General features: G+C 37.0%; 1 protein-coding gene across 2 annotated transcripts; it reads right to left on the reverse strand.

Moving 5' to 3' along the window:
* Positions 1–1,309: 1,309 nt before the first annotated feature.
* ZDBF2 (zinc finger DBF-type containing 2) lies at positions 1,310–27,867 on the reverse strand. 2 transcript variants are annotated; one of them, XM_037043504.1, is made up of 7 exons: positions 27,574–27,867; positions 22,808–22,859; positions 21,991–22,070; positions 20,779–20,882; positions 18,937–19,064; positions 10,972–13,115; positions 1,310–10,797 (listed from the first exon to the last, which is right to left on the reverse strand). In XM_037043504.1, the coding sequence occupies exons 4-7, from the start codon at positions 20,836–20,838 to the stop codon at positions 6,002–6,004; spliced, it is 7,128 nt and encodes a 2,375-aa protein (XP_036899399.1). In that variant the 5' UTR covers positions 20,839–20,882; positions 21,991–22,070; positions 22,808–22,859; positions 27,574–27,867; the 3' UTR covers positions 1,310–6,001. The 2 variants fall into 2 exon arrangements, with proteins under 2 accessions (XP_036899399.1, XP_036899398.1); XM_037043503.1 differs by having other exon boundaries at positions 1,310–13,115.

The raw sequence follows: 27,867 nt of genomic DNA on the forward strand, positions 1-27,867 counted from the left end.
GTTAAACTTGAGATTCTTTCACTGTAGGAAGGGAAAGAACTTGGTAGTTCTGCTAGGATATAGATGTGTTAAGTAGCACACTGGAAGTGACAACCTACACATTATCAGTTATAAGGGTTAGGTGGTTTCTCTGATTCTACAAACAGAGATATCAATGCTGCCTCAAAGACTCAACTAAATATACTCTTTTTTTGTGGCCCTCTCCCACCCCCTGTCAATTAAATATACTCTTGATGTCAGAAGTCCACTGTGTAAAACAACAGAGTGAGGCTAGTGTTTGGTACAATGAAATGGTCATGTTAGCACTCATATTTCCAAGTAGTCATTCACCTAGTAAAATAGCTTCAGCTCAATGAGTGATAAACATACCACTTATTTCATTGACTGCGACTGATAACAACTCTTTAGACAAAAAAAATAAACTGTTTTTCAAGTTCAAAGAAGCTGACAATATCTCAACTCAAAAACTAAACATCTGATGAATATGCCAGTGTCTTTAGGAAGTCACTTGCATGCTGTGAAAGATGGGTAACTGAGTCTACGTAACACTCCATTTTGGTGCAACGAAACAATACAGGGAAGATGATGTGTAATAATGAAAACATAGGAAAACAATCTTTTCAGATAATGAGGAGAAATGCCTTGCAATAGGTCTTAGTACATTGAGGAATTTTTCAATGCCCAATAGTGGTATCCTTTGTTACCTATATAGTTTATTAATGATCTTTTGATAGCATAAGAATTATGTTTCAAGTCCATTAACTTCCCAGTATTGAAATTCTTCCACTCTGATCAGTTAATGAAAGGAAGAGAGAGATGTTTGGTTGATGCTTGGAGCCTTGGCACACACCAGAGGGTCAGGATATAGTAGGAGTATACGTGATACTTGTAAAACTGATGAATAAGCTACTGACTTATGTATGATGTTAGATGGTAAGTATATAAAAATTTTCACCCTGGCTGGCATAGCTCAGTGGATTGAGCACAGGCTGCAAACCAAAGGGTCACAGGTTCGATTCCCAGTCAGGGCACATGCCTGGGTTGTGGGCCAGGTCCCCAGTGGGGGCCACAGGAGAGGCAACCGTACATTGATGTTTCTCTCTCTCTCTCTTTCTCCCTCCCTTCCCCTCTCTAAAAATAAATAAATAAAAATCTTTAAAAAAACCAATTTATAAAATTTTCAGTAACACTTGCCTCAAAATTTAGTTGTGAACAAATGTAACTATTTGTTAACTCTCCCTCTATGAGAACCCCCCATTTCCCATCACTGAATGCTCGTCTCCTGAGATAAAGACAAAGACTGGATATCTTTAATCACCACTTTTATTCAAACAGACATCACATGGCTGCTGTTATGATACACTGAGAAGTTCACAAAATTACTGCCCCCCCCCACAAAAAGCATTGATTATAAAGAAACATCAGACAAACTCATATTGAGGAACATTTCACAAAGAAACTGGTTTGTACACTTCGAAATGTCAAGGTATTAAATACAAAGAAAGGCTGAGGAACTGCTCACACACTGAAAGATACTAAAGTCGTAACAGTGTGTGCAACTGGACCAAATCTTGGGCCTAGAGAGGACACTGTGGGATAACCTACAAAATCTGAGTATGGTATATGGAGTAGAGAGTTATATCATATTAACATCAATCATATCATATCGATGATTCTGATGTGATGGTGGTTATGCAGGAGAGTAATTTTAAGGAAACATGTCCACCATGACAAGTACCATCAATACTTCCTGGTTCTATAGCACACGTAGACTAGGATAAAGGGCAACTTGGACATGACTCTCCCTTGGTCACCTGCAAACAATCCATTGTGAAAGGACTTAACACAAAGTAATGTGCTGATACTGAATATGAGAATTCACAAAGCACAGTGAAAAAGAACGTCAAGATGAGTGGTAAAGGGAAAAAGGGTCAAAGACAGAAAGCAGAAAGCATTCAAGTATTAAAGCACTCAAAAGGCAAAGAGCGGTTGGTCTTGGAATTGGGGTAGTAATCAAGGAAAACAGGTATGAGAGGTATACACAAACAGCCTCAAGCCTACCATTCGCTTCTATCATTATTTGTTATCAGAAAACCCACATTCTGTCACCAGCTTTATTAATAATGAATTATAAATACTACTCAGCAAATAAGAAAAAATTCTGACGCATGCTACAACACCAAAGACCCTTGAAAGCATCGTGGCCAATGAAAGAAGCCAGACACAGAAGACCACATATTGCATGGTGCCATGTACATAAAATGTCCAGAAAAGGCCAAACTGTACAGACAGACAGAAAGTAACTGGTGGATGGAACTGCAGATGGGGTTGGGAATGAGGACTCACTGTGACCCCAATTTGATTACAGCACATAACAACTCATTTGTAATCTCAAATTTGAGGCTTCGTGCCTCAATTGTCTCATTTGCTATTTAGTGATAATAACAGTACCTAACTCATAAGAGCTTTCTGAAGATCAAATGAAATAGTGTAATTCAGGTTAAAAGCTTAGAACAATGCCTGATAATTAGTGCTGAAGAAGTATACACACATGCCCATCTTAAAAATGTAGAAAAGAAAATGCATGTAAAAATGCAACACACATGTAATAAATTATAAACAGAGAAAAAGTAAATCTATACTTAAAGATTCAGCAACAAACTACAGCTCAACCTAGATCTATCCCTTAATCAAGGTAAATAGTTCAAAATACACTGAGAGAACTTTTAAAATATACTCATAAATGATAAAAACAAAGGAAATATACTAATTGTATTATTTCCCTAATATTTAGGGCCTAAGTATAAGGAAATGTTGAGATTCTTCCTCAGCCTCTCATTTTCAAAAGTAGACATTTTGATGTGTAATTCCTTAATTACATGATTTTCTCAGTATTTTCCATATTTTTTCTATATATAAAAGTCCTTTATGGAGAATGGACTTCCATGTTATCCTTTTATTCTAGTAATTTTTTATTATAGAGTAGGCTGTTGTTCATCTTAATATAATTCTGGACCAACAAACCCCAGAAGTCACTGCACTGAGGCCAAAGGCACCTACCTCACTGACATACGTATACTCTTCGGTGTTTTCTTGTCCTTGATGACGTTCACTCTGGTGACGGAGGAATCGAAGTTCTCTTCCCGACAGGAGTCACATAACGATAGAGATACTGCCTCCTGAGCTCAGTCCTGTTCACCGACTCTTTGAATGCAGGTGTACAACGTGAAAAGTGGCTGACCCATCACTCCACCAGACTAATAAATACTTGCTGCATTTTAATCTTTTGAAACAACTACTCCGTTGAACATGACCTGTATATCTTTGGTTAAACAGTATTGTCTCACCAGCATCAATGTTTACAGTCTCTATTACCTCTAAGACCATTTACAAAATGAACTTCTGTTTTGATCATTCCCTAATTCCTTAAGAAGTCCCAGAAAAATTTCCTAACATGAGAAAGTAGAGACAAATTTCAGTATTTGATAAATTTCATCTTGATAACTTCGAAAACAAATTTACTCTTTAAATTGCATTATAAAAAATACATTAGTCTTCACATTAATTTTACATGGAAATATATAATTGTTTGAATATTTAAATATAGTTTCTCTTTACCAAAAAGTGTCACTCAAAGCCCTACTTACACAAATAATTTAAATGCACTAATGCAAACACACTTTACACAATATAGTCCACACACATACTGTTTAACTTGGAACAATTATAATAAAAATCTATGCAAGATACTGAACAAGTACAAGATTAATAAAATATTCATTGTGGCTGTAATTCAATTTTCACTATTAAAAGAACTTAATGCACTCTTGAGTACACACACACAAAAAAACATCCAACTGTTTTATCTAATCTGCAAATTAAGCCAAAGTGTAATTTGACAAAGGGGCACATCATGTAACCTACCAAATTCTGAAAGTAATTCATTTACAATTTAACCCAAATTATAATTCTTACAAATTCAATTTTTCAAGCTTGTCTAAAATAATAATGATTATGGGAACTTAGATAAACATTTCCAAAATGTTTTTTATAAACACTAGGATCGTATACTTTAATATTTTAGTGATATAAATTTTTTAATATAAACCTTTTCCTCTAAAGAAATGGAACTTAGAAGAGTTTCCAATGTGAAGCTAGTAGATTTTTTTAGGTGTTCGAGCATTTGAATTGTAAGCACTGTCCTCTCTGCATGATGTCATCACAATAGATATGACACATCATAATTACACAGTACATTAACTTCGATGTGACTTCTTGCTCTAAAACTTACACTGAAAGTATGCAGAATGACTATTAATCGTACTTGCGGTCATTGTATGTCTACTTCATAGGAAAAAAGACACCAACACCCACAAGTAGAATATTTTTGTATGTTAGCTCTTTGTTTACTTCCTCATCAGTAGGACAGTATCCTTCCTAAATTAAAATTGGAGAATTATTTTAAACTAGTGACACACAGTGATATATTAAGAAAGAAAATTAAAATATTTGTATATGACACAAGGTTAAAGTTGCTTTATAACTAGAAATATAAACATTTGTCCATTTTACAATATAATTACTGTCTTAAATTTAAAAGAAATTAGAACATACCACCATAACACACTCGCAGGTTAAGTAATGGCCCCTGAATTAAAACTACATTTAAAAATCAACTGTTACAACACTATAGTTAATTCTAAGATAACACATTTTTATCTCTGAAATCATGGTACACTGATATAGCTTCAGTCAAATATGGTTTATACAATATAGTTGAAATTCATGTTTTCCTTTAACATTAATGATAGAAAAGGATCCAGAATCCTTGGCTTAAGGATAATCGGACACATATGTACTAGCCCAACCAGTGTCCCTGAATAAAGGATCTAAACATTCTCTGAGGATCTTAGACCTAAACTGCATATCTTAACATCTTTTATTTGAATTATTAAAATAGTTAGCAAGTTTAAGGAAAGTCAAACTAATGTACAAATAGAGTTTCTCACTTGCCAATGGGCCTCCACTTGGGTTGTCAATTTTATTAGATCTTTTCAGATATCAAGATTATAAGTAATTTTTAATAATAATCAATGGGTCTTCCCAAATTACCAAACCAATCATTTTAGTTCAAGCTATTATAAAACAATATGGTAATGTCTAAAATATTTTTAAGAGATAAGGACATAAAATATTCTGGATTTTCATATTAAACCACCAAACCCTTCAGATACAGGTGGTGGAAAAGCATAGTGACACTGGCAAGATCATCTTCCCCTTACAGTAATGCTAAAGGAAAGCAGAGGTTGTATATTACAGAGATTGTATATGTGCATGTATCCAAATGTGGAAAGGTAGAGACCTGCAGATCCATTTTTAATAAAGCAGGGGGAGTTTGTGCTATGTATATAAAATTACCAGGCAGTTCTTAAAATCTGCATTAAGGATTATGGAATCTCACTCTCTGGAATGCTTTTAAAAGAAATTATATCTCATTTGTCAACCCCACTGAAAAGTTGAGATAACTTGTTATAGTTTCTTCTTTTTAATTATCCAGTCAGACCACAGGATTGACAACGCCACCCTGAAATACACTAAATGTAAGTATATAGTCTTTGTTCTAATTTTTAAAAAGTAAAAATAAAATAGCACTAAATGTTTGCCATTTTAATTCTTGCAATATTATAACCTACTGACATGAGGTACAATCATAAAAAATAAGAGGGACTTGATTTGGGGGAAGAAAACTATACTGTGCCAACTTATATGACAAATTAAGATGAAGCTCTTCTACAGCAAATAGACAAAGGGTCTTTAGAATTTTTTTAAAAAGGACCTTAAACACTAATCTTAAAATAATATAAAAGTTTTCATTATAGTATGATGAAAAAGTGATGTCTGTAGCAAAATAGTTGAAGATTGATTTTTTCCAAATTTGGGAGAGCTATGTGTACTACATACCAAATATATTTCACCTGAAGTTCTGAATCCTCAACTAGTTTTAATACATATACTTCTGCTTTGCTTTACTGAGCAACAATTTGTGTAATAGTCGGGTCATCATCCTATCAGAATATGGCACCTGAGAATATAAACTTCTCAAATCATATATCTTAACAGGTTTAGGACGCTTTCTTTGTTTTTTTCTGGGGCGTTTTTTACGACCATTCCTCTTAGCTCCTGCAATGCGGGAAGAACCCTGCACAGGTTGCTTGGGAGAAGGGCTCTTTATAGCTCTTAACTGCTCTTCAGCACCAGCTGACGGTACTGACTTTGAAAGTACTTTGGCTGGTCTCTTTGCCTTCTTTAATCTACGAACAACAGATTTTTTTTTCTTAAGATGCGTTCCAATAAAAGCCCTCCTGGACTGATATTTGCGACGCAAAAAAACAGAGTATTTTGAAATATACTTTCTAATTATATCACTTAGTTTGGTCTGAATCCAAATTGACTGTTTTTCTGATGTGATTCTGGTGTTTTGCTGGAGAAGTGCTGGTCTGTAACATTTTTTGAGTAAACCTGTCTTATTACTTGTCACCTTCTTTCTCTGAACTTTCTTTTTACTTTCTAAAGACTCATTTCTCACTGATTTTGGCGAGATTTTGGCATCACCATTTAAGAGAGTTAACTGGAAATTGCTTTTCTTTGGAACTTCACTAGAATTCAAGACATCTGATTTTGCCAAAAATACAGAAGACCCACCGGCCGCCTGGTGTGACATTAATTCATGTCTTACTGACAATGTCATAAAAGGTGCTAAACTAGAGCTTTGTACATGAGCATCATCATCTCCTACACTGGGGCTCAGGTCACTAAAACGAATTTGAACCCAGTTATTCCTGTCTGACTCTGGTACTTCTATGTTCAGAGGAGGATTAATTACTATTTGTTTATTCAATGGGTCATAATAATTAAAGGAACTGGGTTTATACTTGTACTGTATGCTAAAGTCTTGATTGTTTTTGTCACTACGGCGCCTTATTTTAGAGAAGTTGAAGGATTCACCTTCCTTCAGCTTAATATTTGAAGAAAGAACATAGACTAAGGCATTGGGGTGCAAAGGCTTCAAAATGTTAGTATATGATTCAAGAAATTCAACTGTTCCGATTTCGATTTTCTTTTTTGGTTTTCTGTCGTTGTGTAAAAGTAAACGCTTCAGTGTTGGCGAGTCTTCCTCTTGTCCATTTACTCCTTTTGTCACTAGGTAACTCATGAGATTGGTTTGAGTTCCATGGCTGACTTTTACAGCCTGGCATCTAGAAGCCACTCGCCACGTTTGTTCATAAGGCCTCTTTTCTGTAGGATGATGGCTAGGTTTATCTAAGGCTACTGAAAAGTCATCAATATTGTAATCACAGTCTAATAGAACTTGAATAAATGCGGTGTCATTAAGGTCAGCCGAGGTAATCACTTTTTCTTCATTCAAATTTTTTTTTTTTACTTTCCTGGTCTCAGAGTCATCATCAAAGTAACAGTGGAAACGACCTTCCTTAAATTCCTTCACAAGCGCATTAATTTTCATGTCATCTTCTCTCATTATTTGAGACCATGTTTTCCCCACAAATGAAGGAGGGACATGAGGCAAGGCTTCAAGAACTGGTTCATCAGTGTTCTCCTCTATGACCCCCTTTGCTTTTTTCTGCTTCCTTGCAGACTCAACCTTTGGAGCAGAGCTTGAGTGGGAATCACGTTTCATCTCTTTCATGTCAAAAGATGTCTTCTTCTTAAACAGGTCTGGTTTATTAACAGCTGTTTGAGGATGGTCAGTATCAGATGGAACAGAGGGGTCTTGTTGAATATTCACTCCAGAACCACAAGGTTCAGAGTTCACGTTTCCTGAATCTCTAGGTTTTAACTTCAAAAGGTTATCTTCTTCAGCCATTTGAAGGATCTCTGACTCAAGAGGGGCATTACAATCTATGGCAGAAACACTACATTCACAGCTCTTTTCTTTTAAACCAGTAATTTCTGGATCTTTCCAAAAGTTGTCTTCATTGTCAGCTTTCTGTAGTTGATGAGTCACTGGCTGAGAAGTGCCTTCCCGTTTATAATTTTTTGGGGGACTATTAGATTCACAGCTCTTCTTTTCTGGGTCAATATATTTTGCCTTTTTTTTATCAGACCCTGGGGATTGGTAAGTCATCGAATGATGAGAGGGATCAATTTGAAAATTTATCTCAGAACCATAAGGCTCACAGCCTGCCTCTTCCAGAATAATATAGTCTTTTTTCTGGTTTACTACCTTAAAAGTCTTTCTGGATTGATTTGACACTGATTGAGGAGAGGCTTCACAAACATATCCTAGTTCAGTATCACAACAGTCATAGCACTCACCCTCTAAATCAAAACTTTTTGCATTTATACCATCAATTCCTTCAACAGTCACTTGGGGTGAGTCAATCACTGGCTGGCATGGGATATCAGAATCAGAAACCATTTCGCAATCACTATCACCAGTCACCAGATCCACAAGCAGCATCTTTTGAAGATTTGCTTCTTTGACTGACACTTGAAATTCATTAACTACTATTTGAAGAGGGACATCAGAATCAGACATTACTTCAGAATCACTAGTCTTTTCTTCCATGCCAAGATGTGCTACCCTCTGAAGGTTCATTTCTTTGCAAACCACTTGAGGTTGGTCAACTTCCAACTGAAAATGAATACCAGAATCACATTTTATTTCACAAACACTGGGTTCACAGTTTTTATTTTCTAGGTCATTATGATCCTTCTTTTGCAAGTTTATTTGTTTGACAGCCACAGGAGATTGATCAACCACTAACTGAACAGGAGCATCAGAATCACAACGTACTTCAAAATCACCTAGTTTATAGCTCTTATCTCCTAGGTAAATACAGTCTTCCTTCCAAAGACTCACTTTAACACCTTTTTCCAGCTGGTCAGTCACAGACTGAAGGGGATCATCAGCAGCAAAACTTATTTCAGGACCACAAAGATCATTGCTCTTATCTTCCAAGTCGGCATGTTCCTCTTGCAAAATGTGTGGTTCTTCAATCGCTGACTGAAGAGGGACATTTGTAACATAAATTACCTCAGAATCATTGGGTTCATACACCTTATCATGCAGACAAACATGTCCCTCCCTCAGAAGACTTATTTCTGTGGTAGCCTCTTGAATTTCATTAGCCACAGAATGAAAAGGTTCATCAGAGTCAAAACTTATTTTAGGAGCACTAGGTTCAACAATCTTACCTTCCAAGTCCACAGGCTTCTTCCAAAGGTTGATCTCCTTAACAATTTCCTCATTTTGGCCAGCCACTGACTGAAAATGGACATTAGAATCATACATAATTTCATAACCCTTAGATTTCTCTCTCTTCTCTTCCACGTCAACTTCATCCTTCCAAAGGCTTATTTCTTTAACGGTTTCTCTAAGCTGGTCAGCCACTGACTGAAGAGGGTCATCAGAGTCAAAACTTATTTCAGAACCACAAGATTTATTGTGCTTCTCTTCTAGCTCAACATGCTCCTTCTCCAAAATAGTTATTTGAGGCTGATCAACTGTTGACTGAGCCAAGAAATCAGAATCCAAACTCATTTCAGAACTGCTATATTGGCTGTTATTGTCTTCCATGTACACATGACCTTCATTCTCAAGGTTTATTTGTTTACCAGATGCTTCAGGTTGATCAGGCACAGATTCAGGAGAAACATCAGAATCCTGTATTAATTTAGAACCATCAGGTTTATCAACTTTATTTTCTAGGCCAACATCCTCTACCTTCCACAGGTTTGATTTTTTAATCACTTCCTGAAATTGTTCAGTCAGTGGCTGAAGAGGATGATCAGAATCAAAATTTACTTTACGATTATTAGATTCACTGCTTGTGTCTTCCAGATCAACATGTTTTTCCTTCAATGGGACTAGCTGAGATTGCTCAATGACTGAATGATGAGGGGGACCAATATCCAAATTTATTTCAAAATCTCTAGATTCAATACTTTCTTGTTCTGGGTCAACATGGTCCTCCTTCAACACAGTTATTTGAGGTTTTTCAGGCATCGACTGAGGAAGGATATCAGAACCCAAAATTATTTCAGAACCACTGTATTTATCACTCTTGTTTTCTAAAACATATTCATTCTGAACATTTACTTCTTTAACAACTATTTGAGGTTCAGTCACTGAATGAGAAACATCACAATCTATATTTATTTCAGAACCACTAAATTCAGTGCTTTTACCTTCAAATTGAGCATGCTTTTCTTTCTGAAGCCATATTTCTTTAAGAACTATGTCAGTTCTCTGAATCACTGAATGAAGAGGGATGCCGAAATCCAAACTTGTTTCAGAAACACTTAATTCATTACCCTTATCTTGTAAGTTTACACGCTCTTCTTTCTGATGGTTTGCTTCTTTCACAGCTCTGTCAGGATGATCAGTCACTAAATGAGAAATGTAAGATTTCAAAGTGATTTCAGGAACATCAGGTCCATTATTCTTGTTTTCTAACTGCACATGCTCTTCTTTCTGAAGACTTACTTCTCTAATGGGATCTTCAGGATGTCCACTTATTGGATGAAAACTACCGTAATTCAGACTTAATTCAGAAGCACTAGGTTCATTTTCCTTACTTTCGAAGTCTTCATTTTCTTCTTTTTGAAGATTAAGCCTTTTAACAAGTACTCCAGGATTTGTCACTGAAAGAGGAGGGACATAAGAATCCAAACTTATTTCAGAACCATTGGTTTCATCGTTCTTCCTTCCTAAGTGTGCACAGTCTTCTTTCTGAATGATCATTTCTTTAACAGCTACTTCAGGTTGATCAGTCCCTGAAGGAAGAGGTATATCAGAATCAAAAGTTGTTTCAGAAACACAAGATTCATTACTTTTATATTCCTGATCAATACGTTCCTCCTCAGCTACTTGAGATTGGTCAGCTATTGAACATGGAGGAATATCAGACTCAAAAGTTATATCAGAACTATTTGACCCAGAGCTCTCACCTTCCAAGTTAATGTGCCTTTTTCTTATTTCTTCAACATCCAGCTCAGACTGCTCAGTAACTGACAGAGGAGGGGGATCAGACTCAAAAGTCAATTCAGAACTGGAGCACCCATAGCTCTTAACTTCCATGTCGACATTTAACTCTTTCGGATTTATTTCACCCAGAGCTCCATGAGGTTGTTCATTAGCTGACTGATAAAGAGAAGCATGAGAATTAAAACTCAGATCAGAAACGCTAGATTTAGCACTCTTATTCTGTGGGTCAATAACTACTTCTTGAGGATTTACTTCCTGAACTGCTACTTGGGGTTGGTCATCCACTAACTGACCATCAGTGTGAAAACTCATTTCAGGACCATAATATTCACAGTTGTTATCCACAAGGTCATTCTTCTCTTTTGGAAGATTTATTTCTTCAACAGCCCTCTGAGTTTCATCAGTCACTGTCTCAAGAGAGATACCACAATCAAGATGTGCTTTAGCACTACCAGATTTGTGGTTATCTTTCAGGTAGACATGCCTATTTCTTTCTTTATTAGCCAGCTGGGGATGGACAATCACTGACTGAAGAGAAACATCACAATCAAAACTTGTTTCAGAACAACTTGATCCATAGTTCACATCAACCAAGCCAATGGGAACCTTCTTCTGAAGCTCTGTTTCAGTGACAGCCACTGGGAGTTGGTCAGTCACTGACTGAAGTGGTAAAACAGAATCAGCACTTATTTCAGAGCTACTAGAGCCATAGTTCTTATCCACCAAGTCAACAGGTGCCTCCTTAGGAAGGTCTACTTCTTTTGCAGGCTGTTGTGGGTAGTCAGCAGTGGACTGAGGTGAGGTATCACAATCAAAATTCATCTCAGAATCACTAGAATCATAGCTTTCATCAACCAGGCGAACAGGCACTGCCTTCTGAACACTACTACCTTTAACAATTACGTGAGTGCGGTTGGTGGCCAGCTGAAGAGGGCCATCATGATCAGAACTTATTTCAGAAACACAAGATTTATTACCCTTATGCTGCAAATAAGCATGTACTTCCTTTGAAGGGTTCATTTCTTTAGCAGTCACTTTAGATTGGTCAGTTAGTAAATAAAAAGAACTGCAATCAAAACTCATTTCAGAACCTCTAGATTCACAAGCCTTATCTTCTTGGTCAATTGTCTCCACACTCCAAAGGTCTTGTACAGCTTCTTCGGGTTGATCAGATGCTGACTGAGAAGAGCCACAAGCATATTCCATTTTAGAACTCACTGAGCTCCTCTGTCTCGAAATGACTGACTTCTTTAAAACCACATGCTTTTCTTCTTGGGTACGATTCATATTAGAAAACAATTTCTCGTGGTGCTTTGGAATGGCATATTCAAAGATTCTTTTATTAGAAGGTGTATCAGTTTTATTCAGGTTGATTGCTGGCTTTGCAGCTAATTTGGAAAGAGATTCACATTTGAAGGAGCCCTCAGTACCCATAAAAGCATGAGATTTAAAGCCAGTTGACAAAGTTTTACCACGAGATTTTACATCTCCCTGCAAAATCAATTTATCTGAATTTATACATACAGATTTCCTATTTGATTCTTTAGGTTTCTGATACAAAACTGAAGAAGTTTCTAGACGGGATGAGAGCATGGGATTTCTAGAGCCCCTGTCTTGCTGGTCAATGGACCTGTCAACTTTGTTTGGGTCACATTTGCTAACTGAATCCAAATGGGCTGCTAGTGGTAACCTAGTAGTATTAGCTGTACGTGGTCGATTATAAGAACTTTCAGGTAAATGACTAGCAGGAGCAGCAGATATCACTGAGGGATGTATTATGTTTTGTCCATTATTTGTAGTTTGACCAACACCCATTGGGCTTAATTCTTTCACGCCACTCCCAACTTTATAAACAAACTCCAAGGGCTGCTGCTGCCCCTTCTCCAATTTTTGAATAACTGATGGTCGAACTGAAACTCCCTGTGTACATTCCTGAGATTTACTAGGTCTAGAATACAACTCTCCAGTAGGTTCAAAACTTTTGGTAGCTATCTCTCCTCTGACTCCAGTAGCACTATCAGCCATTTCTTCAGAAACAGAATCATCTACAGGAACCACTTCAGAAGATGATGCATTATTCCTAAGAAGTCTCTCATTTTGTCTTGATCTAAAAAAAAAGGGAAAAATCATTAAAATATTCTAGTATTTGCTTAAAATGTTTAAGTTAAAACAGTGTTATTTTCTTTTTATCCTGAGGCAGATTCTTAGAGGACAAACATCTAAGACCATTATACCAGGCTGTATAATGTATTTCAGGAAGGTAATCGTACGGAAGATGCAGGTGGCTCTACCAATTGCTACTTAGTAAACACAAATGGCTCCTAAATATAAGAAATATGTAAATAAAGCTATATATCACTTTTCATATACCAGAACAGTAAACAAAGGGTTTAACACAAGTTACTTAACCTTCTTTAGTTTCCTCCTTCCAAAAAAAAGAAAATAATGAGTCTGGTTTTTGTTTTTAAAATATATTTTATTGGTTATGCTATCACAGCTGTCCCAATTTTTCCCCTTGGCACCCTTCCACCCAGTAGCCCCCTCTTCAGAAAATCCCCCACTTTTTCATGTCCATGGATCTTGCATATAAGTTCCATGGCTTCTCCATTTCCTATACTGTTCTTACATCTCCCTGTTTATTTTATACCTAAAAGCTATGCTTGCTTTTTTTATTTGTTAAAGTATACTTTATTGATTATGCTATTATAGTAGTCCCATTTTTTCTCCCCTTTATCCCCCTCCAAACTGTACCCCCTCTCCCTGCAGCATCCCCCACTTTGTTCATGTCCATGAAGTCATACAGGTATGTTCTTCAGCTTCTCCATTTCCAATACTATTCTTAACCTCCCCCTGTCTATTTTGTACCTACTGTTTATGCTTCTTATTCCCTATACCTTTCCCCCTGATTCTCCCCCCTTCCACTACCAGCTGATAACCCTCCATGTAATACCCATTTCTGCGATTCTGTTCCTGTTTTAGCTGTTTGCTAAAGTTTGTTTATATTTTTTTAGGTTCAGTTGTTGATAGTTATGAGTTTGTTGCCACTTTACTGTTCATATTTGTCATCATCTTTGTCTTTGACAAGTCCCTTTAACATTTCATATAATAAGGGCTTGTTGATGATAAACTCCTTTAACTAGACCTTACCTGGGAAGCATTTTCTCTGCCCTCATATTTGAAATGATAGCTTTGCTGGATAGAATAATCTTGGATGTAGGTCCTTGTCTTTCATGACTTGGGATACTTCTTTCCAGCCCCTTCTTGCCTGAAAGGTTTCTTTTGAGAAATCAGCTGACAGCCTTATGGGAACTCCTCTGTAAGGAACTCTTTGCTTTTCTCTCACTGCTTTTAAGATTCTCTCTTTATCTTTAACTTGTGGCATTTTAATTATGATGTATCTTGGTGTGGTTCTCTTTGGGCCCATCTTGTTTGGGACTCTTTGTGCTTCTTAGACTTGTATGTCTATTTTCTTCACCAAATTAGAGGTTTTTTCCTTATTTTTTCAAATTAGTTTTCAATTTCCTATTCTTCCTCTTCTTCTGGAATCCTCATGATTCAGATGTGTCCACATTTGGAGTTGCCCTGGAGCCTTCTTATACTATCTTCATTTTTTTTTGAACTCTCATTTCTTCTTTCTGTTCTGGTCAAATGCTTCTTTTTTGCCTTATGTTCCAAACTGTTGATTTGAATACCAGCTTCCTTCCCTTCACTGTTGGTTCCCTGTAAATATTTCTTCATTTCACTTAGTGTAAACTTCGTTTCTTCCTTTATGGTATTTCTGTCAACGAGTTCTATGAGCATCCTTATCACCAATGTTTTGAACTCTGATTCTGAAAGGCTAGTTATCTCTGTTCAATCTAGTTCTTTTTCTAGGGTTTTGTTCTGTTCATTCATTTGAGGCATATTTCTGTTTCTTCAATTTGTCAGCCTCCCCGTGTCTGTTTCTGTATATTAGTTAGAGTGGCTTTGACTCCCTTAGTAGCATGGTATGTGACCAAAAAAGGCACCTGTAAACTGAGTGGGGCAGAGCTCTAGGGAATAGCCATGGTGGGGCAACCCACTTCACCACTTTGTGGCTGTGGGTGTGGATGTGCTCAGAGAGGATACAATGCCGCTGGCTGGCTTCTCGAAGTTGGCCCAGTACTTGCCCCATTTCCAGTCACTTCACCCCCTATGCAAGGGTGCCCTTCCAGCTGTTGCCCTGGTGCTGAATACCACAGTAGGTAGATATATGTACATTCGAAGCACGTGTAGGCCCTATAAAAGGCATTTCCAGAAGATCTAGCAGTTTTTCCACTGACACAACCCCACTGGTTTTTACACCAAAAAGTTATGAGGATTTATCTTCCCAGCACTGGAACCCTTGGCTGTGTGATGGCCTGGGGCTGGGATCACTAGCTCCCAGGGTATCCCTCCCAATTTTTGTCCATCACATGAATGTGGGACTGCCTATTCCACCACCATACCTCATCTCCTTGCCTCTCTACCTGTATCCATATCTCCGCCCCTCCTACCCATCAGGATGAATATGGCTTCTTTAAATCCTTGGTTGTTGGACTTCCATACAGTATGATTTTCTGACAGTAGTGGGCGTTGTTTGTTTTGAGTTAGTTGTAATTCTTTTTGTGGTTGTGCAAGGAGGCAAAGCATGTGTACCTACATCTTGATTGGAAATTCTCCTTCATGAGACTGTTTTGAGAAGTAAATTAGTTATTACATGTAAAGAGCTTTTTAAAAAGATTTTATTCATTTATTTTTAGAGAGAGGGAAAGGGAGGGAAGGAATTAGAGAGGGAGAGAAACATCAATGTGAGAGAGAAATATCAACTGGCTGCCTCTCATATGTGCCCCAACCAGGGACCAAACCCATAACCCAGGCATGTGTCCTGACCAGGCATCAAACCCATAATCTTTTGCTTTACAGGGTGACACCCAACAACTGAGCCACACCAGTCAAAGCAAAGAACATTTTTTTTTAAGTCTGGAAAACAGTAATCATTAACTATTATTATTTTAACACATTTATTTGGCAAGGCTGCAATGACCAGCACTTTACTACATTATTGGTAGGAGTATAGATTAGTTTCATCGCTATAAAGAACAATTTGGTAATATCTACTAAAATTAAAAATGCCAAGAGGAGTCTAAAGAGACATGACAAGTTAATTGAATATGATTATCCTGGATGGGATCCTGAAACAAAAAAAATTAAGTAAAAACTACAGAAATCTGAATAAATTACAGAATTCAGTTAATGTATTACATTGGTTTGTTAATTGTAACAAATGTACCATACTAATGTAAGATATTAGTAATAAGTAACTGAATGAGGTGGTATATAAAAATTATTTGTCCCATCTTCCCAAATATTCTGGTAATCTAAAACTATGTAAAAATATAGTCCATTTAAGACAAGAGAAAGGTTAAGAATAGCATAGGAAATGAAGAAGTCAAAGAACTTAATATGTACAACCCATGGACATGAAGGCCAGGAGGGAATGCTAGAGGGTGGGGTGGGGTGGGGTGCAGGGTGGAGGGGATAAAGAGGGAAAAATGGGACAACTATAATAGCATAATCAATAAAATACACTTGAAATATATATATATAGCCTATTTAAAATAAATTAAAGTTTAATTAGATTAACACCTAAAAACACCTTTATTAAATATTTTTCAACTTGAGACACGCCACGATTGCACTGGGAAGATTAAAAGAATACTCACACACGTGTGGCTACACGCAACTTTTTAAAAAATGTCATAGATATTACTAATGCTTTCCCCCCCAAAATTATAATTGTATTAAGATAATGTTTTTTGGCATTTGTAAATTTAAAAAGCTAACCCTGCTATCAAAATAATATTATGATGGGGCAAAAAAACTTCCATAATTTTCATACTTCTGAATTTTAATCAATAAAATTGGAGTGTAGTAATCACTTTACCCTAGTTTTTCAAAAGCCTGTAGATTATCTCCATTTGTCTTAAAGACTATCACAACATTCTCAAAATAAAATTAACTTTGTATCATCTGGCTAACAAAAGAGATGAAGAAAAGAAACACAAGCAGGTTCATAAAATGCAATGAGCAAAAGTCCCCAAAAGGTTAGGAATCATCATTTATACGCTTAGATTTGCATCAATATTTTTATGTGTACATTTGAAGTTAACAACTAAAGCATCATCTGTATTTCTACTCATTTTAAACTAATTTTATGAGCAAAAAAAAAGCCCTTCAAAAAACCTAATGACTAGAGGTTAAAAACCCACTCTTTTCTATAACCCATGCTAAAAAAGCAACATTTTAAAAACTATCTATAAATATAAGAACTATATATAAAAATCTATGAGGTGTCAAAATGAAAACTTCAAACTTTTAAACCTTCCATTAAAAAAGAATTAGTACGCATACATTAACTAGATAAGCACCTAATTCAATAGATAGAATAACCAAATTCCTCCCCCAAGAGCCGAAGAAATAAATTAAGAAAAACCAATAAATAGAAAGCAAAAATAAAGCAAGAGCTGATTTTTAAGAAGGCTAAAATGTCTAGAAAAGAAAGCAAGACAGAAAAATTTTTTAACTTTTACTTAGAAAGCTTGTAAACATAATTAAACAATGTTGTATTGGCATAAGATTTAAAAACTCAAGGAAAGAAAATTGTATTCAGCAACCAAATATACAGATACACATAACAACTTAGGAATTTAGTTTATGTTGCAGGTGATATTATGTATCAATGGAGATAATATAAATTTATTAAAAATAAGTAGAAATGCTGTCTCACACCAGACTTTTAAAATTCCAGGAAGTGCCCTGGCTAGTGTGGCTCAGTGGATTGAGTGCCAGCCTGAGAACCAAAGGGTCGCTGGTTCAATTCCTGATCAGGGCACATGCATGGGTTGCAAGCCAGGTCCCTAATAGGGTGTGCATGACAGGCAACCACACGTTGATGTTTCTCTCTCTTTCTCCCTCCCTTCCACTCTCTCTAAAAAAATAAATAAATAAAATCTTTTAAAAAAAATTCCAGGAAGATTAAAATATTTAAAAGAAGAAACAAGGGCATAAAAAAAGACATAGAAAAAAACATAAAGGGAAATTCCCCTTAGATCTGATTATATCAAAATGTTTAATTTCTATATCATAAGAGACCCACAATTGAAAAATGTAACAAATTCTGAAAAAATATTTTTAACATCTTTAAAATACAAAGAACTAGTATCCATAAATATTGCATACAAATCCAAAATATACAAAAAGTTCAACAGAAAAATAAGCAAAGTATATGAACAATTCAGAACAGAATTGTTCAGAATTGTTTTATTTAGCCATAGATGAACAAATATATGGCTAATAAATATATGAAGACAGAAGTTCTATTTCACTAATAAATAATAAAAGTATGAGATATCCTTTTTTTGGCCTGTTATGTTGGGAGGAACAAAATGAGATTGCTATAACCCCAGTGCTGGCTGGCAAGAGCGACAGGAAAGGAGCACTCTTCCACGACTGGTGTGTGCGTACAAGCACGAATCCTGTAAACTGCGGATAAACCTGACCACCCTACTCTGCCGTCGCCAGTGTTTCTGGTACTCGTCTTTTAACAGCTATCTGTGCTGCCACCTTTTTCCTGTGCTTCATCTTGCCATACTTACCAAACACCTGAATGATATATAATTATTTACTGCCCTAGAACTTTTATTTGGGAAGAAGTATTATATAATCCATAGCTTGTGTAGTGTGAAATGTGCTACTTAAAATAGGAAAAATAAAAAATATATCATTGCAAAGGAAAATTACTAGATACAATTTCATATTATATTCCCTGACTCCAAGATTCACTTTAAGAAGCAGTAAAATGTTATCACAAACATCTACTGTAATGTATGCCAACTACGCACTAATCTTATTCCATTCCGTTACTTTACCTGCTTTCTTGATAATGATATGGGTGGTGCCGCAGTACGTCCTGCAAGAAACGTTCCATCAAACTACTGGAACCCATCCGTTGTCTATTCTGTGCAGTCAAGTACCTGTGCTGAGGACTAGATATATGCTACAGGGAAGAAAGAAACTGAATGTTTTTAAATGGGTAATACTCAGCAGTGAGAGTAGAAGTAGAAACTGCTATACCCTTTCTACAAAGCAATTCTAAAATATACATCTAAAATCTATAAAATGAACTTTCCCTTAGATACGATACTTACATCTCTAAATCTCTTTAGGAGAGATGTGGATGATTTATGCAAAAAATGGTGCTTGTCATAGATTTATTATTTGCCTCCCCATGTTTATAACAGCATTAAAAAGTATGTCTTTTTCAAAAGACAAAGGTGTGGAAATCAATAATAAAACCTCATCCTTAGAATGAATTTATGTGATTACTATTAGACAATTAAACAAAACAAGTGCCACTAAACAGCAGAATTTTTATATATTACAAACCTGTGTTTGATATCATAAAAGTTTAGTACTAGCAGCATCAGAACCTCATTAGATCACAAAAGTTTTGACACAATTATGAATATAGATGCAGAAATCTTCAACAAAATACCAACAAACCAAACTCAGTAACATATAAAAAGGATTATATACCAAGGCCAAGTGAAATTTATCCCAGGAATGCAAAATTAGTTTAACATATGAAAAAGCAATCCATTATAATTGCTACAGGTTGAAGCCTGTACCCCACAAATGTATATATTAAAGTTTTAACTGCCAATATAACTACATTTGGTGACAGGGCTTTTAGGGGGTAATGAAGTCACATCATAAAGAAAAATTAAGTCAAAATGAATCAAGATCTGAATGTAGCCCTGGCTGGCGTAACTCAGTGGATTGAGCACAGGCTGTGAACCAAAGGGTCACGGGTTCGATTCCCAGTCAGGGCACATGCCTGGGTTGTGGGCCAGGTCCCCAGTGGGGGCTATGCAAGAGGCAACCACACACTAATGTTTCTCTCTATCTCTTTCTCCCTCCCTTCCCATCTCTAAAAATAAATAAAATATTTTTTAAAAAAAGATCTGAATGTAACAGCTAAAGCTATAATACGCTTAGAGAAAAACACAGGCATACATCTTCATGATCTGGGATTAGGCAATCTTTATGACACCCACAACATGAGCAACAAAAGGGGAAAAAAAGCTAAATTCAACTCTAGCAAAATTTAAAACTTTTGTGCATCAAAACATTAAATTCGAAGTCCTTACCTTATTTTACAATTTCTTACAGAATCTAATTCTCTGAATTCTCCACCTGCCATTCAACACCCACTCCCACTGCCACCCTACTTCCACCGCAGCCGCCCTGGCCTCCTGGCTTTGGGTCAGCACACCACCCACCCGCCTCTCTCAGGGTCTCCGTCCTTGCACTCTCCTTCTCTTCTGCCAGAGACGAGCAAGCCTGGCTCCCACACTTCGTTCAAATCCCAACTCTAACGTTATTCCCCTAACCTTACCTAGCCACCCTATCTAAAATGGTACTCCTTTGCTTATTTTATTTTCCTTATAACATTTATTACAATCTGACATGTTGTACTAAATTTATATGACTATTTTCTGTTTTACTGTATTGTAATGTAAGCTCCATAAATAAAAAGACCTTGTTTTGTGGATGGTCCTATCCCTAGAACCTTAAACAGTGTCCTTCAACTTCTAGGTTCTTATTACAATCTGTCCCAGGACTAAATAAACTGAACAAAATGTAAAAAAAGAGGAAGTCACTACCAAGTCCTTTGAGGCGTAATGCCCACACTAACAAGACCATCTCACCTGTTCCAGGTTACCATAGCACACACAGCAATAGCTGCAATATCCTTGTCTGTTCTGCATGTTGAATAACCAAAGTCCAAAGGTATTGTCGTTGAATACTCAAACTGGAAAAAGAAATGGTGAAATCACAATAATTCTTGCTATTACAAGGAAATTTGCTATGCTAATATCAGAGAACGGAAATTCACTCTTGAGTCCTACCCACTGTTATTTCTCATAATTATGAAAATAGATAGGCTTCCTTCCACATGAGCTATGAAATCAACCCGTGAGCAGAGTGGAGATGATATCGTACATCTAAAACAGTACCTTGCAGCCAATAACTGAAGACTAGATGACTAAGTTTTTAACTTGTTAGCATTATTAGGACTGATTCAGTACTAATAAGTTATTATTATAGTATATTTAACATATGCTAATGAGGCTCATGAATTTTCCCATTATATTTCTACACAAAATCCCAAATTACTTGAAAAGCCAGTGTCATATATAACATCTAATTCTCTCTCATGAGAGTAAAGATGCCACTTGTATTTTCTGCTTAGTCCAGAAACAGATTTTGAAATAATTTACCCAATAAAGCTGCTGAAAGTCAAAATAACAACTAATTTAGTCTCTGAAACATGCAGCATTTCTCTCTGACAATTACATAAACCAAACAGATGAGGAATTTTTTCCAACTGGTATGATGAGATTTTGTTACATATATTTTCTAAGTTTCTACCCCTTAAAACTATAATCCTTCAATATTATATACTGAAGTGGTTTCCAAATCAGAATGAGTATCAAAATCATCCCCCAAAATTCTGATTTTGTAGAGCTGAAACGGAGTCTAGATTTTAGGAATTCCCAGGTAATTCTGATACACAGACAATTCATCCACTGACACAAAGTGTGTATGTTGATTACTTCAGTAACAAACTCAATACAATACAGTTTTTGCTTTGTTTTCTTAAAGTTAAAATAGAACTGTAAGAAATAATTTTATCATATTTTTAATTCTAATTACTTTAAACACTGTATGTTGGAAAATATATACAGAATGATCCTATAAAGTATTATGAACATTTCTGATAAGAAGGATGACCCTGCAACAGAAAAAAATTTACTCATTAAAATCAGTCTTTAAAAAATGAAATCAGAGCCTCAAAACTCGTGAGATGAGAACAGAAAAAAGCTTCTTTAAGTCACAATGTTGTAACATTCACTTACCTATTACTTTTTATTATGAAAAACTTTGACTTTTTGACTTCCCACACTTAGGAGGAAAATGAATCAATTAAAACCAGCCTCTGAAATAAAGAATATATAAGAAATTACTTGTAATTGGTCTTAGTTCCATTACTTTACTTCATTCATAACCTGAAGGAACAAAATGAACCGAGCGTCAAGTTGCATTTACAGATACGGTCGTTTTCAGGTTGAGAAACCCCTAGAGCTTAAACGTAAACTTTGAAAATCATTCAATAAAAAAACCTTTATTTAAACTTTTTTAATTTAATGTGCTTTATTTAAAACACAAGGAAAATAGTCACTGAATGACAGGCAAAGTGAAAGGATGGGTCTACTACCACACACACAATTTAAATACTTTAAATATTTTTAAAGTCTGTAATCCTTATGTCCTTCAAGTCTCACGGCATTATCACCTGCTACTTCTGTCTTCTCCAGTGTCATATACTTGCTACAATGACAGTGAGCGACAATGAATCAGAAGCAATACTGGCATTTTTTTAAATTCATATGCTAGGTCCCCACCCGAAAAGCTTACTGAATCAAAATCTGCCGGTGAGAGACAGGCCCATGCCTATTATGCATATTTAAAATGCTCCCAGATGGATCTTTTATTGGTTGAACCAATAATATAGGCCATCTTTTTAATGTACTAATAAAATTCTTACTTAAAGGCATCATTTCTTTGTTGTCCGGGACTCTATCCCATTAAGACCTATCACCTGAATAGGTCTTTTTATACAAACTCTGAATTCTCCCAGTACCTGATATGTTTACGAAGTAACAAATCATTTACCTTAGCAGAAAAGGGCAGGTACTTCATCAGCTATACGAGTCCTGGCAAACATCTGTAAATTAAAATAAAATGATTTTTAAAAACATAAGATCCATAAATGTCTGCCACTGGCCAAATAAACAGCTCCAAGTCATATTTCAGTTTAAAAGGTGACACAATTAGGTTTCTAACAATAAGGGCAAAAATATTAAGCTCTGAACACAAAGCACTTCATATACTGTGACTCACTAAATCCTGCACGACCTCCTAAGACGCTCCGGAGCCGAGGAGCAGTGATGGCCCACGTGAGCCCCATCAAAGACATCAGATCTCGGGGGTCTGAGAATAGCAGCTGTAAAAAAAAAGTAAGGCAAAACTGTGCCTCTAATGTTAAGAACAAAGATACCATCAAACCCAAAACAAACTGCATGAGAAACATTTAAAAGAACTACCTATGTGAAATTTAGTTTACTTTCTGAACTAACGACCCAACTCCCGCCTCTTGTGTTAGTTCTAATGAAAGACACTATCAATTATGTATCGTCTATTTACATTTATTGACACTTCAGCCAAATTAACAATTTTTTTATTTTTCCACACGTTGTGGGCAAATTGTTGACTATATTATCCAGGATCACTGAAAAAATGCCCATGGTTTGACTCAAAAGAGCTGGGGACACCGGTGTATAATCAAGGAATGGAATCAGTACGTTGAGTGCCTATCCTGTGTAAGGGTCCACGTTAGGAGGTTTAAGGGAAAGAGGAAAATACAGGGAAATCTCTCTTGCTCTTAAGAAGTTTAAAATGGAAATGGGAAATTAATGCAAAAAATGCCAGGTGGTATCTGAGAATTGCCTAGGCACAAATAATAAATGCTAATCGCTTTTAACTGGAGGGGCCAGGATATCGTGGTAGGTACATTTTTTTTAGTTGGAAATTGGGAAATGGGTAGAATTTGCTTACACAAAGGTCAGGAAAAGCTATCCCAAGTAACAAAAAAGCAAAAGTACAAAAGCAAGAAAGCACAAGGTGTATTTGGAGATAATCGGTTGACAAGTACAGCTAAAGCCGAGGTTTTGTTGAAGAATGCATGGGCAATAAAGCAAGAAAAGATGATCTGAGTGTTGACATGATACAGTTTAAAAGCAGACTAAAGAATCTATACCGTTTCTGCAGGCACTATGGAAATTTTCTGAAAAGCCGTATACCACACTCAAAGACTGCTTTAAGAAAATTCTGGAACAATAGTTCTGTCCTACTCAAGGGAGCTTTTTTTGCAGGGAAAGGAATGTAACTGTTAAACTCTTCAGTATCATTTCCTAGAATATTAGAGAAATTAGTTTATCTCCAAAATATCCATGTAAGAATCTGAATCCCTTAGAGCAAAGATTTAGGCTCATTATGCTTGCAAATTAGAAAAATGCAATCTTTTCCTTTAAAAACATGACTTTTATTATTTTTAGTATAAAAGTGAAAAATATTTATTATAATGCAATTATAAAACTAAAGAAATAAAAAGCATAAAAATTGGCTGTAATCCCAGTAGCCACCATTAACATATATTATGTATTCTTTTTCCTAAATGTGTTTTTATAAAAATGGAATGGTACTATTCAATCTATTCTATGCCTCTCTGTCACTTAACCATGTATGAGAAGCACCTCTATATATTATAATTCCTAAAAAGAATGTTTAATGATTACATAGTATTTCTTTCATTTTATTAGTGTAAGACAAAAAAAAGTCCTATCATCTGACAAGACTGAGTAATTGGTGAACTTTTAAAAAAAAGTCAGTAAGATGATTTCAAAAATACATACACACATAAATTTACTATATTATCTAAATTAAAACATAGAAATGCATATATCTTTGATTTAAGGGCAAATTAGGCTTTTCTTTGTTTCACTCAGGGTTTTTTGTGCATAGGACAGCTAGCGTTCCAAGTCATTTTTTTTCATTCTTTCAAAATCTCCATCATAATCATACACACTCAACAAGTTTCCATTTTCTCCTTCTCTAAAGCAGAACAAGAACTTAAAGACACATTCAAAACTGAGAGCGCTATTAGGATAACTTAGGATTTTGTCCAACCCTTTATAGTTGTCACACCCACTTAAGTATTTTTGCAAAAACCTCATTTTTAGTCCAAAGCATTTAATTTATTTTTCATAAATATAACAATACTATAAAAATGACAGTGTTCACACTCTTAGTTCACTGATTTATGTGACATTTAAAACCGAGGAAACCATGCAGGGCAGTGCACAGAGACTGAACCGAGTGAAAGAACTTCAGCACAACTGACTCAAAAACGAAAGAAAATTGCATTTATTTTCTTGACACGGTTTCTTGCACACTGGAGACCTGTACCTGTTGTCGAAATGAGTTCAGAGTTGTCGTGTGTGAGTTTCTCAAGCTGCTTCGGTGCTGAAATAAAAGCTAACCAGAATCTTTAGGGGGGAAAAATTTTCAACAACCTGACAAGAGAGACACCGATTTACTAGGAAAGACAATAGAAGGGTGTTTGGTCTACTGAATAAAATAATCTAAATTACCTGTCTGGGAATAGGGATACAGCTGGGGAGCAATTACAAAACAACAACCAAACAATATGTTAAAATCCTCGTTCAGTGTCCCTTTCTTTAAATGTAAACTGATTTTCAACTTACCTCTGGTGACCAGCATTTTCCTGGATACCTCAGTTCAGTCTTATTAAAATAATAATAGCTAGCTTTTAGTGAGTACTTAATCTGGGCCAGGCACTGTGTCAACAATTTCACAAGCATTTTGTCATCTCCGTGATATCCAAACAGTCTTTTGAGATTGGTGTTTTGGTATCTCCCAGTTTGCAAATCAAGAAACTGAGGTTTAGAGAGAAGCTGCGTCTTGTTCCAGGGCACACACCCATGACCAGTGTAGCGGGATATGACCCTAGGTCAATCTGAGCAGTTTGTGCTCTTAACCTTTTAACTGCTATAAAATGCTTTCTTTCTGCATTTTCAGGAATGCTAATTACTTGCTTTAATATTAGGTGAAAACAAATAATTAGGAATATAATTTGCTGCAATAAACACGGTCACATATTCCAAAGAAAAGAGTAAAACTGATGTTTTGCTTAATTGCATCATTGCTCCATTCTCCAAGCTGGATGCAGACAATACCTCGCATTCTGACTCAAAATTAAATACCGTGTTGAGCAAAAAGGAAAAAGCATTGATGGACATGGACAACAGTGTGGATTGCTGGGGAGAGGAAGGACATAAAGGGATTAAATGGTAACGGAAAAATACAATAAAGATTAAATGTAAAAAAGTAAATAAAAAAATTAAACATCAAGACACAGGAAAGCAATACATTTTATAACGCAATCCAGCACACGCACACGAAGGTATATATACATGCACCCACACACACAGACAGTTTTGCAAAACAATACCTTCATGATGTGTAATGCAATGCATTCCGGTATTTTCTATGCTATTTTATTTCGTTTTTTAAAAAGTGCTAGCTATGAGTCACCAAATTAATTTCACAATTCACCAATGGATCGAAAACTGCCATTTGAAAAAACACTGTCTCAAAATATTAAGCAGAGCAAACAATATTTTATAGAAGATGGTTGTTACCCTGAATTCAGTTTATTTCTATCCAATATTTTGGCCATAACTGCGATACTTTATCAAGTCTTTAACAAGTGTCTTTACTAAGGCTGACCATTGGCCAAAGTGCAGGGGAGAAGAAAATCACTGCCTTCTACGCTTTGGGTCCAGATCAATGCAAGTTGAGAAGGCAGTGGAGGGATGTTTATGCATCAGTGTAGAAAAAGTCCTCAATGTAGTTTTTAAAAAAACGGGAGAGAGCAGATTACATTAGTACCCCAATTATATAACACACGAATATAATTTATGAACCCCAAATAGTTAATAGTGGCTCTTGAAGATGAGATTGCAATGGGCTTTTTCAGCGGGTTTTTTCCTGATAGTACAAACACGGTTTGCTACAAAAAAATAAATATAATTCTATTCTGAGTGTAAAAATACGTTTTAGTTCCTTGAGGGGCACTGTCTCTTTACGCATTTCTTCCACGCGCTACCAGAATCACCGCGTCGGATAATGTTAGGAGCTGGAAACGGCCTTTTCAGGAGCACGTAATGACAACGGCGTAATTTGACCAGATTTACACAACTGTTGCACGGCGATAGTAAAATAATCGTTAACACAAAAACCTAACGTTTCCAAAATAAATTCTAATTGCAGAAGGCTGGTAAAGGCCTAGTTCTGGGGGCAGCTGGACACAGCGCAAGGCACAGGGGGAAGGGGATTTGTGGACAGGTGGCTCCGGATCTCGACCCCACAGATGCCCGTGCAATTCCCCGAGGGTACAAAGCCCTAAATCGGACCTCGCAAATTTCCCTGTCTCCAGGGCCCAGCCCAAGGCCTCGTCCACCGGGCCCCTCCGACCCACGGCCCCCGACAGAAACACAAGGCTGCCCGCGCCCCACCTCCACCCCACGCCCCAGCCACGGTGATCCCAGCCCGGAGACGCCGGCCCCGCTCGCGCAGGAGGAGCAGGAAGGGACTGGGGTGAAGGGAAGCCGAGGACCTGCAAGGAGGGTGCGGGAGCCGGGCGAGAGGTCCGTGGGTCCCTCGGGAGCAAGAAGGCGCCCGGGGCGCGAGGCGAGCAGGCCCCACCCCCGGCCGCGCACACTGAGCCCGCGGGCGTCGCCCGGGCTGCGCGCCGACTCGGCCGGCTCGTCCGCGTCCGCCCCCGCCGCCGTTCTCACCTCTGTGGAGGCCGCCCTGATTCCTTCCGGGCCTCGGTAGAGGCCGAAGACCGGTGGGCTCGCTCCCTTCCTATTCCGGTTCCATGGCGGTGCCCAGACCCCCGAGCCGTCCAGAGCGCCGCGGCCGCCCGCGCCTGCTGACTGCTGCCAGTGGAGCCAGATGCAGGAGCCACCAGCCTCTGCCGCCTGTGCGAGAGGAGAAGCGAAGTGAGCGCGTCACTTCGCGGACCTGGGCCCCCAGTCACGACTCAGCCCACGTAGTCCTCCAGGGGCAACGCTGCGCTGCAGCCCCGA

This window comes from Sturnira hondurensis, unplaced genomic scaffold (genome assembly GCF_014824575.4).
Source record: "Sturnira hondurensis isolate 20B ecotype Veracruz unplaced genomic scaffold, ASM1482457v3 Scaffold0004136, whole genome shotgun sequence".
Taxonomy (NCBI): domain Eukaryota; kingdom Metazoa; phylum Chordata; class Mammalia; order Chiroptera; family Phyllostomidae; genus Sturnira; species Sturnira hondurensis.

What these genes read in the sequence shown, in the direction of transcription:
- ZDBF2 (XM_037043503.1), bottom strand. Translation starts at nt 20,838, where the DNA reads ATGCAGAACAGACAAGGATATTGCAGCTATTGCTGTGTGTGCTATGGT. An exon ending in GCTATGGTAACCTGGAACAG is followed by an intron (nt 19,065 to 20,778) that starts GTGAGATGGTCT and finishes TCTTCCCTGTAG; the next exon opens with CATATATCTAGTCCTCAGCA. An exon ending in TATCATTATCAAGAAAGCAG is followed by an intron (nt 13,116 to 18,936) that starts GTAAAGTAACGG and finishes CTTTTTTTTTAG; the next exon opens with ATCAAGACAAAATGAGAGAC.